This window comes from Trichechus manatus, unplaced genomic scaffold, assembly GCF_000243295.1.
Source record: "Trichechus manatus latirostris isolate Lorelei unplaced genomic scaffold, TriManLat1.0 scaffold00088, whole genome shotgun sequence".
Classification (NCBI taxonomy): Eukaryota; Metazoa; Chordata; class Mammalia; order Sirenia; family Trichechidae; genus Trichechus; species Trichechus manatus.
In genome coordinates, this window is record NW_004444024.1 from 384,077 (window position 1) to 399,865 (window position 15,789).

The following is a 15,789-nucleotide window of genomic DNA, read 5'->3' on the forward strand; positions in this document are numbered from 1 at the left end:
ATACATCTTTACTGGCCAAAACAATATCCAGTGTTGACTTGGCCACCATGGGAGAGTGTCTGCCATTATGAGGATTTATGTAGTTGTGCAGGTCTTCCATCACATCTGAAAAAAATCAAAATGTCACAAAACCACTTAACAGACAATTCAATCTTCAGGTAATAGTTTAAAACAGTGGTTCTCAACCCTTTTTTTCCATCCCAAACCCCCATCCCAGTGCCTAACATAGAAGGTGCTCAATACACATATATATGCTGAATAAACATATTATAATGCTTCACTTAAAGAAATGATCTTCAGGAGTCAGAGTGTGTGTAAGCTCTTGTAGTCTGGAAAGGATTCCCAGGTGATTCTGATACCCTGTCCCTATGAAAATTGTTGGTTGAAAATAAGGAAATTCAGAAATTATAATCTCTTCTCACTAATTGTTCTTATCCTAACAGAACAGAAATTCAGCTTAAAACTCAGGATCTAGAATCCAAGCATTTCACTTCTATAAAAGCATATTTCAGAAGCTCTCTCACTTTGCTCTTCTTCAAGACATTACAGCAGTTCTTAGCACTATGCATTTACATATAAAACACACACACGCACAAAATGCTGAATTTTTTACTGGGATTGAATTGAATCTATAGAGCAACTTCAGGAGAACTGATATCTTTACAATAAATCTCCTGACAACAGAGGATATAATGATTGAGGCCTTTTATAGCAGATCTAGAATTCAGAGCTGAAAGATTTCTAATCTCAGCTAGTCTACCAAGCTGGCTGCTTATAAACTGAACAAATTATTTCACCTTCCACTGTCCACATTCCCAAGCTGTAAGGGAGTAAAGGAATCAAGTGTTTGCTAGTAGTGACAAAAGATCTACTGTTACGTTTTCTTAAGGCAGAATCTGTCGATAAATATTATTCCTTTTTCCAATCACCCCACCATCAGCTGCCAAAAGACAGGCCTTTTTTTTTTTTTTAAGTACAAAAAAGGTAAGAAACAAGGACTCACTGATCCTTTCATGTAGTAGATTACCAGCATGGAGAAACAGGAAGTTCTAGTCCCCGCTCTGCCACTAACTTGCACATTTTGCTGTTTTAAACAAGATGTAACTTTTCTTTTGACAGTCAAGGTTTCTCTCTAGTGCCCTTAAAAATTTTCAGAGGATACTAAAGTCTTTCTAACTTTTCCACCCCAGACTCACCACTGAACACTTTCTTCGTTTCTTTGTGCAAGTTAGAGACAGCAATCCTTGCTGCCAGGATGGCATAGTCAGGGTGCTTAGTAGTCAAGGTTGCAGCTGTTTCAGCAGCCAAAGTGTCTAGTTCCACAGTGGTGACCCCACTGTATAAGCCCTGGATTACTTTCATGGTGATCTGAGCCTACAAAAACAAAGCCAAGAGTTACCTGCACTTTCCCGAGAACCAACAGCTTCCTTTAAAAATAATTAGGAAAACAATCATATTGATATCATAATGAAACAGCCAACTACTTTTTTGGAAAAGTTACTTTTCAGAAAGGTGGGTTGTAAAAAACATAGTAGTGAGAATTCATAAACCAACAGAACTGCCAGAAAACACATACTACAAATACAATGAAAAAGTGTCACTTAAAAAAAAATAGTAATTTAAGGGTGGTCTTTAAAAACATTAAGTCTCATAATAGCTGAAAAGAGACCAATGATCTGCAAGTATTTCCTCATCTTTCATTCAAATTCTCCCTACATGATCAGGGCTCCAACTACATCCTTATCCACCCTTCCCCAATTCCACATAAGGACAAGTACAGGAAAGCAAATTAATCAAACTTGAATCATTCCAATGAAAGGAAATGCAGGTCTGCAAAGCTTACCAGTGGTTACCAGAGGCGGGAGGAAAGGGAAAAGGGATAGTTACTGCTTAGGGGACACTGAGCTTCTGTTAATGGTGGTGGAATAATTTGGAAAAGGACAGTGGTAATGGCTGATGATGATCAATGGCACAGCATGATGAACATAATCAATGTCACTGGATTGTACATGTGAAAATTGTTGAATTGAAAAAGTTTTGCTATATATATTTTTACCACAATTTTAAAAAAAGAGAGAGATTAAGTTCTGAATGATGGTTAGGACTGAGTCTTTTTTTTTTTTTTTTTGCTTTTCAACAGTTTCTACAATTCAATGACAATGATGACATTCTTCAAGTTGTGCAACCATTCTCAGCTTTCTTTTCTCAGTTGTTCCTCACCTATTAACACAGACTCACTACCCCCTAAGATTCCTATCTAAACTTTCGAGTTGCTGTTGTCAATTTGATCCCATATGGATAGTTTTCAAAAGAGCATAATGCTGAAGGCAGACATTTTTTACTAGTTAAGCTAAACTATTATTTGATTTTAAGAAGACTTCAGGGAATATTTTTGGTTTAAACATTATCTCAGGGCAATAGTTTTAGGGGTTCATCAAATAATTTTTAATGACTACTCTTTCTTTAGCACTTCACAAATTACAAAGTCAAACTTCATAATCTTCTCTGATATTTCAAAATCACTTTGTGAGATGGTATTATTACTACCACCACTTTACATGAGGAACCTGAGGCTCAGGTTACTGGGACTTGCCCAAGGTTATATTACTATCCAGATCTTCCATTCAACCTCACCGCATTACACTGTTTTCCAGATCATATTATAAGAGGTTCCACTTTTAAAACACACAATGCACAAGTTAATACCATATTAACTCTCTTTAAAAAAAAAAAAATTTTTAAGAGAAACAAATTATAAGTTGCACATATGTGTATATGTTTACTGCACCTTTAAAAAACAGCCAGTCTAACAGAAAATGAATGTATTACCCAGCTGACTGAAGCGCATCGTCCTCAAAAAAAAAAATACACACACACACTACACACACACACACACACACACACACACACACACACACACACACACACACACAAGGAGGTGAGGGAAGGGCCAGAAATAAGAAAAAAGTAGAAAGAATCACAGGAAGCAAGGAACCCAAGATATAAACACTATTTACTTACAGGATCAACAAAGTCCATATTGAGTCCATAGCAAAGCTTCTGGATTCGAGAAGTGATTTTGTCGAACATGACCCGCTCTTGGCGGCCATCTGAATAATCATATCATACAACTCATGTTAGAACTAATTAAGATGGCAATGTCAAAGAATCAAAACGTAATCAACGTCTGAACTTTTTAAATTGACCAACATGAAATGCTATTACAAAGATAAAAGATTCTGACCCCCAATAGATTCATCAAGAGATTATTTTTGTCTTCTCTTATGTCATCTTCAAAATTTAGGGATTCTACACTGAAAGCTTTCCCTTCCTTTATATTATAACTCAGATGGATTCGTGCAATAACTTCACAACTGATCTATATTCCCCCTTGTCCCACACAACAGCCAGAGCTATCCTTTAAAACTTAAGTTAAAAATCTTATCATTACCACCACCACCCAAAGCCCCTAACAGTGGCTTCCTATCTCCTATGGAGTAAAAGTCAAAATCTTTACAATAGTCCATAGGACCCTACAAGACCTGCCCTCTGCCCCCCCTCCCCGCAACCAACTTCACCTTCTACTCTCCCACCCTCCTCACTTACTCTACCCTGGCAACCCCAGCCTCCTTGCTATCCATACCTCCTTTACTCAATATCTCATTCTCAAGGAGGCCTTTCCTGATCACTCTATTTTAAATTGTAATACCCCAAACATAACTCTGCTCCTCTTAGTCCCTTTCTTTCTATGCTTTACTTTTCTCCATAGCCCTTACCACCATCTGACATCCTATATACCAAAAAAACTAAACCAAACCCATTGCCGTCAAGTCGATTCTGACTCATAGCGACCGTAAAGGACAGAGTAGAACTGCCCCATAGGGTTTCCAAGGAGCAGCTGGTGGATTCAAACTGCCAACCTTCTGGTTAGCAGCAGAACTCAACCACTGCACCACCGGGGCCCCGTCTGTAGTTCTCTGTAAAATATCCTAAGTCCTTATAGGGCCCTCCATTCCCACATCTGCATCATTGCTTATACCTTACTATGCCTAGAAGTCCCTCTTCCACCTTCCATATATCTAAATTCTACTCACCCTCCGAATCTCATCGCCTCCATAAAGCCCTCCCAAACCATTTTAACTCACATTGACCTCGTCCTCCTCTGAAATCCTCTGGAACACTAATTGACTGATTCCTCTTTGGTTATAAGCTGTCTTCTTTAATTCTTCTTTTCAGTAAGTCTTCACTAATTCTATAAGACTAAGGATGTGCTTCTTCTACATACTATGAACGTGCTATTCCCTCCTCCTGGAATGTTCAGGACACAGATCTCCACATAGTATTATTCAGGGCTCAGCTCAAATGTCAGCTCTCAGAAAAACCTTCCCTGATTGCCCAATCCAACATCATCTTCTCAGTCATTCTTTATCACATCAACATATTTTACTATCTTCATCTCACTAATCACTATCTGAAATTACCTGATTCTTATGTTTATTTCTTGTATACACTTACCACTCCCACCTACACCACAATGTAAACTCCATGAGAAAATGGATCTAGCCTGCTTTGTTCATTGCTGAAATCCCCAGCACCTAAGAGTTCCTAGTACCAAGAGGTGCTAAATAAATATTCTCTGAATAATTAAATGAATAGGCTCCTAAAGCCTATACTTAACCTACCAGAGTATTTATCATATTTTATTATAATTACTTTTTATTTGTCTATGTTTCCCAATTGATTGTAAGATTCTTGAAAACAGTAACCAGGGCTGCCTACTCACCACTGTAATCTCAGTGCCCAGCACGGAATCCAGCACACAGTTTTAAAATAATAAAGTGAGCTGGAAACGGCACTAGGAAAGAAGGGTAGGCGAAGGGGAAGGGAGGGAAGAAGGGAAAGGGCCTAGACTAGAAAAGAGATTATCAGAGTGCAAACGAATGCTTGAGGAGGTATTATTTCATGAACTTCTGTTTCAGTTCTGTGGATATACACACATATATGTGTATATACTCAGTCATGATGTAAAAATGTATTTTTTACTATGAAATACAATCCAAAGTTTAGAAAATGCTCTACTAAATTCCAAAGCAGTTTACAACTCAGTCAGCTACTCCGTCATTTACTGTAATGCTTCTCAATTTTTATTTTTTAACCTTAATCTCCTTGAAGGATATGATACTCTCTCATTAAGAAAAATAGCTCAAAAAGAAGATAAGAAAAATTCGTCTACTATTCCCTTCTGTTATCTAACAATTTTCAGATGGATTTTTTTCTACATCCCTAACAACTGTAAGTTCTTTGAAGATGGAGCTGCTTCACCAGGTGCCCTCCTAAATAATTACATTAAAATTAAAAACTGCAGGAGTTAGTCTGCCATTACACTGATACGCCAAAAATTAGAGGGGAAAAAGAAAAGCCTAAGCACATTAAAAAAAAAAAAAATGAGTACAATTTTGTATATGAAGAGGCCTTGCTGAACCAAAACATAAAACATAGGCAGGGTCCAGAGCAGTGAAATATCTGGATCAAATTATGTTCTCTGAAAGAATGAGAAACAAAACAAGCCCTGCCTTTTAGAGATTGTTGTAGGTAGTGCTTTTTAAACCACAGTATCCCAAAGTGGACCCAAAATGTTAAAAGTTCAACAAAGAGGTGTTAACTAACTACTCCAGTAATCTATGTCCACAAGTTTTCATTACACCTTTGTTATAAGACTTATCATAAGAATATCCTCAAATATCCCTTTCTAAAGGTCTAAAAAACTGGATGTTCATCTTTCACTCACAGGAATGGACCAATAAGGTGCAAACAGTTATCACCCTCGGCTACTAAACAAAAAGTTAGAGGTTCGAGTCCACCCAGAGGCACCTCGGGGAAAAAGGCCTAGCAATCTACTTCCAAAAAATCAGCCATTGAAAATCCTGTAGAGCAATTCTACTTTGACACACATGAGGCTGCCATGAGTCGGGGTCAACTCGACATTAATTGGCTATGTATTTTGTTCTTCGGTCTCATTAGCTAAGATGGAGGGGCTAGGGAAATTCAGAGAACAGTGTTCTCATATACTAAAAACAAAAAGAAGGGCCGCCACTATCTACCTTTCCACCTCTTGAATGTAGTTAAACCAATCTGGATAAATCAAATCAACTATCTGCCTAGGTACAACACTCATCATATCCTCTGTTTTGACATTAATTATTCTCATTAATTCTTTGAGCACCTATTCATAGTAGGTCCTATGCTAAGTGTAGGTAGAAAAGCCCCGGTCTTTGAAATGTTCACAGCGTAATGGACAAAACAGGAACATACAGTCAGTCAACCAGTATTTACTGAGTGCCCACAATTTCCTGAGCGCCTGAAAGTTTGACAGTTCAAACCTACCTAGCAGCTGTGCAGGAGAAAGACCTGGCAATTTTCTCCCATAAAGATTACAGCCCAAAAAATCCTATGGGCCAGTTGCACTCTGTCACGTGAGTTCACTATGAGTCAAAAATCAACTCATAGTGAAAATCAACCTAACAACAACAATTTTGAAACAACTGCTTTAACAGAGGGGAGTAGATTCAACTCAAAATTTGTTCATACCTGTCTCATACGGTTCTAAGAGTATGTCGCTCTTGTTTTAACCAACCTGATTAAACCTATTCCCAAGGCAACGACTTGTCTTCCCTTTTAAGCTCACATAGCCAAGCAAAGGGCTGGGCACAAAGGAAGCGCTCAGCAAGTCTAATGGGAAATTAATGTTAAGAAGGAGTACAAACCCCTGGCTCTTCCCTGTCCTATTCTGTCGGAAGATATTTTGGCCATCCTTCAGTATCTCTTCTCATCAGATGGAAAGACAGGTAGTCCCTGTCCCAAAGTCTCCTTTGAGACTATTCCTGGGGCATATGACAACACAATCTGTCACAAAGGGCAAACTCCAGGGAGCTGTGTCTGGGTACCTGCCTTTTTCACCCTACAGCTCTACCTCATCCTACAAAAGAGCTCTGGAAACTGCCAGGTGCCCGTGTACCGAATCCCTTCTTTCCTATCTCCCCAGGGCGCCTTGGGCAGCTTACCAACCCCAAGGTTTTCAAATAATCTTTGGTGTCAGCTATGGGTTCGAACCCTGGCCTCATCATCAACTAACTGGGTAACTTTGGGCCAGTCACCAAACCTCACTCTGAGCTTCAGTTTCTTCAAGTGCGAAGTGGAGCTAATAATAATAATCCCTACCTCAGAGGCTCGTGATGAGGAATAAAATAAGGCCTGTAAAGTGCTGGGCGCACACAGTTAACTACTCGATAAAGGGTAGGGGTTGTTCTTTTGAAATGCAGCAGGATGACAAAGCCGAGGGGCGCCGACTGAACGTCCGAGGGAGGATGGGGGGCAAGCTGATCGAAGACAGAAGGCCGCGCAGGCTGACAGGGCGGGAATCGGCAGCGGGAAGGGCGGGAAGCAGCGGCGGCGGCGGGCGGCCGTGGGTAACGGCGTCCCTTTCTGCCCCTCCCCACACACCGCATCCCCCTTCTGCCTTCCCCACCCAGCCCGCAGCCCCTTCCCCGGCCCCTCACCTCGCTTGATCACATGCATCGCAGCTACTGGCTGAGGTGCTGAGAGGTTCGACTTGGAGCTGCGGCTGAGGCGTCGGCAAGATCGCGAAGGTGGCACAGTGCGAAGGGTCGTGCTCCAGGGGCTGCTGAATAGGCGCTCAGGATGGGCAGGGACTGGAGTTGGGGACTGAGAGCGCGGTCCTCACCAAAACAGGGGCGCGGCAATCTGAATCCCCTTCCCGCTCCCGCCACCTGTGACGCAAAACCGGCGCGACGGAGCTCGAATGACGTTACTCGACACTGTCTACGCCCAGGGCCGGATGGGCAGGACTAGCGGCAAGTCAGGTTGCCCAGTAGCCGCCATGTTGAGTATGGGCGGGGCCCAGGAGACTGCGCGTGTCCCGCGGCCCCATTGAGTGTGAACACTCCCGGTGGGAACGCTGTTCTCCCGCCGCCATGCAGAGTGTGGGCAAAGCTGAAAGGCCCCACAGCCCTGACACAGCACGCAGAGCTCGCCAGGCCCGGCCCTGTCCCTTTCGCCAGGTGCTCCCGCCACATCAAGATAGGTCAAGTATTTTTAAGATAACAACAAAAATCCAAGCAGCCAAAATACATCGTTTTGATGACTGTTCCATTATGATAACCCTAGACTGTAGTCCACGTGGGCTCTAGCCTAGGATCCACAACCAGGGGCAGCTGGGAGCCCTACAGCTACTAGGTTGGCCAGAAGCTTGTCACTCAGTAGGGTTGGAAGAGAGTCTTACTAGGTCAAAGGCATTTGGATTTTAATCTGAAGGAAATGGGAGCCCTGGGAGGGTTTTAAACATGGCAGGGCCAAGGCCCATTTGCTTTTAGAGCACTCCAGTGGATGGTGGGTGGCAGAGACAGGGTCAGCAATCAGGCAGTTGTTGCCTTGTGCAAGTCGAATGGCCGCGGCTTGGTGAGTGTTTGAATGTGGGGACTAAGACAGAGGCCTAATGTAAAAGGCTTGGGTAAAAGCTTCTGATTTCGGCTACACAAACTGATCTTTATGAAATCTCATCTATGGCATTCCCTCCCTAAACTCTTTCACTGGTTCCTCACTGCCCTGTACATGCAGCCCAAGCTCCCTGTGAGGTAATTTACTAAAGGTCATAGGAGGCCATAGATGAAGCTCTAAGATAATTGGGGTCAAGATGGCCCAGAAATAGGGATGTTAGATTTAGCAAATAAAAAAATTATCCCAATACTACATGGTACATAATTATACTAAAAATTGTTTATCTGAAGGTCAACTTTAACTGCGCATCCTATATTTTATCTGGTAACCCCACCCAGAAAGCTTTTGAGTATGTGCATTCAAGTTTCATTTTCCCATGGCAGAGGAGAATTAGTCTAGTCTTCACCCTCTGCCTGCTTTGCCCCAGAGAACACAACACAAATGAGAGTCAAAGCCAGCACAGGTTAAAATCTCCTACATGCTTTATTGGACTTCAAAGAGTCTTATGAAATGGCACAGAAAAACCCATGTGAGGGGGCCCAGAGGGTACAAGGCGGTCTGTAGCCTAGCACCCTCCTAAGACCAGCCCCAGGTACCCCCATCCCAGGCCCAAAATAGGATCCCAGGGTAGAAGCATGACAGGGAATGGGGCAGAAGGAAAATACCTTTACAGCCATAGCAAAAACAGGTAAGGGAGGGGGTTGTCTAGAGGCTGGGAAGGGGGAGGGGAGTGGTCATACAGCCACCTTCACCTACACCATCTTCCTTAGCCACCCCTTCCCCAAACTAGTTGTATCCTTTTTGAGCCTCTGGCCCAGGCTATGCAGTAACATGAAAATGGGATCTGACAAGGGGAGTATGTGGTGCAGGCACTTGGGAAATTCAGGAGATTTCTTTTTTCACTTTTAAACTGTTTTGGTTCAAATGCAACAGCATCATTGCCCAACAGCTACAGGGCCCCATTGGAGCCCTGTATCATAGCTGTGGCTCCAATGGCCAGGGAGCCAATTGTCCTGAGCCCCAGAAGTATTGATGCTTGGGGAGCATTGGGGCAGCACCTCTTAGAGACAAACCCTCCTGCATTGTGGGTAAGTAGGGGGAAGAGGGTGGCAGGTGTGGGAGGGAGAAGAAAGGTGACTACCTTGTAGCACAAAGCTCTGGCATCTACTCATCCTCCAGCTAAGAGAGGCCTCTCCCTATCCATCCTCTAGCCTGGCCTCTCTTTGAAAATCTTTGGTGGCTTGTTCCTTGGAGTTGGCTTCACTTCCCTATGGACCTCTGGAGGCCTCAGTGAGCTCCAGGCTGAGGTTCCCTCAGGCCCGCCACACTCCCAAAGAACAAATCCCGAAGATTAGGCCCTTGGTCCTAGCCCCAGTCTGGGGCAAACAGAACCATCATGGTGGGGTGGGACTGATCTGAGACACAAGTGTCAGAAGTTACTCCACCTATCTTCCCCAAAGCTGCTAGGGGAAGTTGGGGAGTGGGGGAAGGCAGGAGCCTGAAAGCAGAAGACAGAGAGAAACAAGAAACCAAACCTCAAAACTGGGACAGCAGAGGCAGAAGCTGGACCCCAGAGGTGGAGCTGGGAGCTGAGAGGGCAGAGAGGGGATAGCAACTAAGACATGCACTGAAGTGGAGAGGGCATGACAGCAGCAGCCCATGGTTGGGAGGAAGTCAGGGCAGGCAGGCCATGGTGGTCAGTTAATAAATAATGTTGAAGGACCCAAGGACAAGGGGAGTGGGTATGTACAGTGCCCAGGCCCCTGGGCCAGCCCCTCCCCTGCCCCACTCTAGGGCCTAGGTATCTTGGGGGTGGAGAATGAGGAGGCAGAAGATCCAGGAAAGGACAAGCTGTCCCACCACTACCACCCCAATCCTGCCTACTTCTTAAGAGGCTTCTTAAAGATTTTGAGGGGAAACTTCTTCCGGCCTGGGCTGGAGTCTGTCTCCTCACCAATGGAGCCATTATCCTCCTCAGCCACGGCCTTCTTGCCAGCTAGGTGGGGAATGCGTGTATTTCGGCTGGCCTGCAGGACTCGGCTGTCCCCAGCTGAAGATGGCGTGTCTGGGTCTAGGGGACTGGGGCTGTGAGAACGGGAAGAATCCAAAGGTGGAGAGCCGCTAGGTGGGGCTGAGGGGCTCAGCTCCATCAGGCTGTGGGCTTTATTCAGCCCATGGTTCAGCGCCAGTAGTGCCTTCTTGGCCAGGGCAGGGCTGTCAGGCAGTTTCTCCAACAGAGACCCTGCGTGGACCCCCTCAATTGGCCGGTGGCTGCCATTGGAAGTCACGACACTGACAGCCTCATCTGCAGCACGGACCATCTGAGGAGGCTTGGGGGCCATTCGCTGGCGGTCACTCATGTGGAGGGAGGACTCCGAATCGGAATGGGTCAAATCCCTGCAAGACACGGGCAAAGAGAAAGAAAAGGACACACATAGGATAGGAGACAGAGGAAAAGTTGAGGAGGAGAAAAAGACATATGAGAAGATAAGGACAGGGTAGAAAAATGAGGATGGAAAGAGGGACAGAAGAAAGAAAATAGAATGAACAAGCATGTGGGAAGGAGAAGGGAAGGAGGAACAGAAGGAAGTTGAGTAGGCCAGAGGTACAAGATGAGAGGAGACAGGAATAAAGAATGGGGATAGATTGGACAAGAGACAGTAGAATTGGGGAGAAGGAAAAACAAAAGGAGAAACAGATACAAGAAGGACCAAGGGGTGAAAGAAAAGAAAGTGAAAAGTGAAGAGAGGAAAGAGACAGAAATAAGAAACAGAAACAAATGTCATTATACGATCATCTGGTTGGCAAAGGGCTTTTCAATGACTGTGGTCCACTCCTGCTAGATGCTCAAGCCCTAAGTTGGTGCAATTATAAGCTTAAATCCCACGGTGTTCTCCTCAATAAAATATCCTCCTTCCCATAGCTGGCTCGATTTCTTAGGACTCAAACCTAAGCTAACAGAAAACCACCTATTTCTGAGCCACCTCTAAGCCACCATTTCCAATAGCTTCCTCCCCCACCTACTCCTCTCATCCGGGGATACATCCAGCTCTGGGCGAGGCCCCAAGGAACAGGGCACATGCAGTCAGTGGGCCTGACCCAGGCTGGGAAGAAGATTAGAATAGCCTTGCAAACAATCCCTCACCAACCCCAAAAGGCCAGGATGCTGCCACTTCCAACCCTCTCATAGGACTCGAAGGAAGTCACAGAGAAAAGTGTTGTAAGAGTTCAAACAGTAGTCTGTGGTGGCAGCAGGAAGGGTGGGGTCTCTTTCAGAGCTCTGCTGACAAGGAGAATATAGGAAGGTGTAGAAAGACAGACATTGGCCTTTAAGGGGCAGTGGTTCAGAAGAGCTCTAGACCAGAAGTCTAGGTTTCCATCTGGTTCGATTTCCATCTCTGCCTGAGGCTTGCTGCTGAGGCTTGGACAAGTCATCTGACTTTGCTGGTCCTCAATTTTGGCCAAATGAAGATAATATCAATTCAATGCTTTTGCAAGACTGTTTGGAGGATCAAATACACTGGCAAAGCACTTGGAAATGTAGAAAGTATTGTGGGAATGAAGATGATGAGGCCAGTAAAGCTGGAAGGGCTGCATATGGACAAGTCACAATGGGCTTCTTTGCAAGGCTGAGTTATGGGGACATGCCACTGCACAGTGGACATGCACACACAGAGGCTCGACTAGGAACTCGAGACCCTTTAAGTGTCTGGCTCTTCCTACGAAGGCTATGAACTAATTCTGGATGACACACCTTCTGCCTCTACAGACAAAAAGGTAGATATGGGGGTCCCCAAACCAGTCCCTGAACCCTCCTTCTGCTTCCCAGAGACCTGAGAACCTATAGCAGAGGCAGAGGATAGGGCTAAGGGAAATGTTTAAATATGTGAGTCAGGAAGCTAAAGGAAAGGAGACATAAATGGGAGAGGAGAGTACCACAGGATCTGGCAAGAAGGATGCTGAGGGTTGCAAGTCAGAAGGGCACTGGGCCCCTGTAACAAGCAAAAGCATGGGGTTAGCTCACAGCTGTTGCAGATTTAAGTCTTAGTAGGAAACAACTAACTAAGCAGCCACCCCGTGGGCCAGTAACTTCCTCGAGACATGGGAGAGTAGAGAGAAGAATTCTAGCCCCAGCATCTGTTCTACAAATACTGTTCCAGCCACATGTCCCAGCACTTACCAATATTCAGTCTCATACTTAATTTTCATACATCTAACACTGTCCTGGATTCTACCTAAATGTGTCCTGTCTCTCTGAGCCCCAAGATGATCCTCTCCATCTCCTGTCTTCTCCACACACGTGAAGCACTGAGCAAGGTGCCAAGGAAGTTCTAGGGAGCAACCACACGAGGAGAAGGGGCCTTCTGAGCTAAGGAGGTGAGGATCCTAGAAGCCCAACTTTCTAACACTAAGGAAGAGAGGTCAAGAGGTTGGGGCCCTCCCAACCTCACTCCGCCTGGCCTGCAGCCCCATTTGGTCTTCATTTGCATCCCCCTATGCCTCCATGCCTCCCTCATCAACTAAAAGCTGAGATTTCCAAGGTAAGAGAAGAACCTGGGAGGAAACCTGAGTAGATATAGAGGGGAAAAGGCCCACTAGGGCAGGCTCACCTTCCCTCCCTGAATATTTGGGACCAGTGAGGACAAGGGTGTTCCTCCCCAAAGGCTGGGCTGCCTTAGGTTCCCATCCCCAAGCTACTAACCTTACTAGAGAGCCTGTTTGCCTTTAGAGACGATCCTCTGGTGCATGGTGCAAAAGAAAATTAAGCAGTGAACAGGCCAGGTGGAAGCACGTACCTTCCCACCCCTCCTCCCCTCTGCCCTCAGCTTAGTTCTGGGGGCATGAGATTCGTAGCATCTCCTAGCGCCCCCAACCCAATTCAGTCCTCTCCATCTGTATTGAGAGGAGCAGTCTCCCTGCCTAGGCTTTTAGATGAAAATGAGGATGAGAGTGAAAATGAACAGCTCTGCTGGGTGATGACCCTAGTAAAGGCAGTCCTTTCATTGAAGAGAAAGGAACAGCTCTCAAGGATAACTATCCAGAGTTTCAAGGGTCAGAGCTAGAGAGTGGTATCCAGAGTGAGGCAGCACCAAAACGAAGCAACAGGGAAAGCAGGCTGCAGCTCAGAGGCCAGGACTAACCATGATTACAACTTTAGAGGAGAGGTCCTTCCAGGGGAGAGGACTTTCTGAGGGTACCCTAAGCTTGTTCCAGGCAAGGTGCAGGCTACTACTTCTGACCCTAGCCTAGCATTTTGAGGTATTAGCAGGGAAAATCCTTGCACTGAGAGAAAGTGTTTTGCCAATTCTTTTGCAGTTCACTTATTCAGACTTTGTAGAAGGATAAAACTGGCCAACAGAGTGTCCTGGAATGGAAAGGCAAGTTCTAATTTGTAGTCTGCTCCTAATTAGCTGTGGGACCTGGGGAAAATTATTTAACCTTTCAGAATGAGTATTTTAATTCCTACCCTACCTATAAACTTTTATTGTCCAAAACCAGACTTACCTTCCTCCCAAACCTGTTTCCTCTCTTCTTTTCCCTAACTCCCTGAAGGGACTACATCCATTCATTTGCCCAAGCTACAAAGGTGAGTGTCATCCTAGATTTCTCCTCCTCCTCCATCCTCTGAAGCCAGCCACCAAATTAATTCCCTCTTTTCCATCCCAAAACCTCGTTACCTTTCCTACTGGTCTACTGCCAGTTAAACCAGTTGCCATTGAGTAAATCCAATCATGGCAACCCCATGTGTGTCAGAGTAGAACTGTGCTCCATAGGGGTTCAATGGCTGATTTTTCAAAAGTAGATCACCAGGCCTTTCTTCCGAGGCACCTCTACATGGACTCGGCAAACCTCCAATCTTCTGGTTAGCAGCTAGGCGTGTAATGGCTTCTAAATTCCTGCAGTCTCCTCCTCCAACCCTTTCTTTACATATGCCACTAAAATGGTATTTCTAAAATGCAAATCTGACCAATTGATTTTTTTTCAGAAACTCTTTTGCAGCTCTCCATCTCTTAAAGGGTAGAGGCCAAAGCCGTTAGCCTTTCAGGGCCTTTCCTTCTAGCCTCATCTGCTGCCCCTTCCCACCAAAGCATCCCAATGTTCTAGCCTCATGTATATCATATTCTCTTGAACCTACATGTCTCTGCACATGTTTCCTCTGCCTAGAATACTCTCTTCTTTCCCTGCACACAGGATGTTAGCACAAATGTCATCTCTTTCATGAAGCGTTCCACCCCAGATACATATTATTAGTCACTCCCTCCTCAACACCCCCACAGCACTTATCAAATTGTTCCATAATTATTTATGTATTTCTCCCAGACCAGACTGTGGACAGTGATGGCTGGGATTGCACAGAGCAGGTACCAATAAATGTTTGTTGAAGAAGTAAAGGAAGTGGGGGCTCCACTTAGATAACTGATGTGAAAGTCTGTGTTTTAGGCAAAAGTGCTATACGACTGTGAGAGAGGAGGGCTATTATTCATTTTTAGAGGCAGCAAACTCCAGACAGAGACAAAGAAGGAGAGAAAGGTGTGGGAAGTTAGGCTGATCTTCAGAAGGGGTCCCAGAGCAGGGAAAGGACAGGACAAGGAGAAGATTACCCATTGCACATATACCCATAACTGACCAAGCAGCAGCCAACAGACAGAGAACAAGGTAAAGACAGCAGAAAGGGAAAGAAGGGAAGAAAGGAAGAGAAGAGAGACAGCTGATACCCCAAGCTCTCTGAATGCCCAGGCATCACAGTGGTGCTGTCAGAAGGGGGTGGGTCAGAGTAGGCCCCCATCTGGAGGAAATAGGAAGTGCTGTGGTGGTAATAGACAGGGTGGACATGAACGGTGTTGATGGTGGTGGTGGTGGTGGCGGAAGAACAGCAGGAAGAAGCAGCAGAGGCAGATGGAGGGCTGGTCCCGTGGCCTTCAGAACTGAAAGACTGTCCAGATGAAAGGCTGCGCATTCGCCGCAGAGGTACCCGGCTTGTCAAGAAGTGGCCAGCCTCACCCTCTACCAACCTCTGAGATCCTAGGCCATGTTGTGGTTCCGTCAGGCGCTGCCGGACACTGCTCTGCAGGCTGGGGGCTGCAAGGAGAGTGAAGAGAGTGTGAGGAAGGACAGGATTTGGTCTGGCAGACAAACAGGGTTGCCCATGGAGAAATGCCTGCTGGAGACTACTCTGGGCCTTTGGTGCCCAATCTGGAGAATGGGGCACCTCCTCCCAGAAACCTCCCACCAAGGGTCCTGAAAGGAAGGGGAAATTGAGGATGAGGTGCTCAG

At 45.3% G+C, this 15,789-nt stretch overlaps 2 protein-coding genes across 7 annotated transcripts in view; both read right to left on the minus strand.

The window, feature by feature from the left end:
* The window catches only part of RRM1 (ribonucleotide reductase catalytic subunit M1), a 33,424-nt gene extending 25,631 nt beyond the window's left edge, over positions 1-7,793 (minus strand). Inside the window, exons 1-4 of one of the 4 annotated variants that reach the window (XM_023736504.1) lie at positions 7,557-7,793; positions 3,022-3,110; positions 1,197-1,374; positions 5-105 (exon numbers count right to left, since the gene is read on the minus strand). In XM_023736504.1, the coding sequence (XP_023592272.1) occupies positions 5-105; positions 1,197-1,374; positions 3,022-3,110; positions 7,557-7,575 (387 nt within the window). In that variant the 5' untranslated portion in view covers positions 7,576-7,793. The remainder of the gene's footprint in view (positions 1-4; positions 106-1,196; positions 1,375-3,021; positions 3,111-7,556) is intronic. The other 3 variants (XM_004381921.2, XM_023736503.1, XM_023736505.1) reach the window with 3 other exon arrangements.
* Positions 7,794-8,976: 1,183 nt separating this feature from the next.
* Positions 8,977-15,789, minus strand: part of STIM1 (stromal interaction molecule 1) — a 198,822-nt gene continuing 192,009 nt past the window's right edge. Inside the window, exons 11-12 of one of the 3 annotated variants that reach the window (XM_004381923.1) lie at positions 15,528-15,594; positions 8,977-10,911 (exon numbers count right to left, since the gene is read on the minus strand). In XM_004381923.1, coding sequence (XP_004381980.1) covers positions 10,395-10,911; positions 15,528-15,594 — 584 coding nt within the window. In that variant the 3' untranslated portion in view covers positions 8,977-10,394. Of the gene's footprint in view, positions 10,912-15,230; positions 15,595-15,789 lie in introns of all 3 variants that reach the window. The other 2 variants (XM_004381922.3, XM_023736506.1) reach the window with 2 other exon arrangements.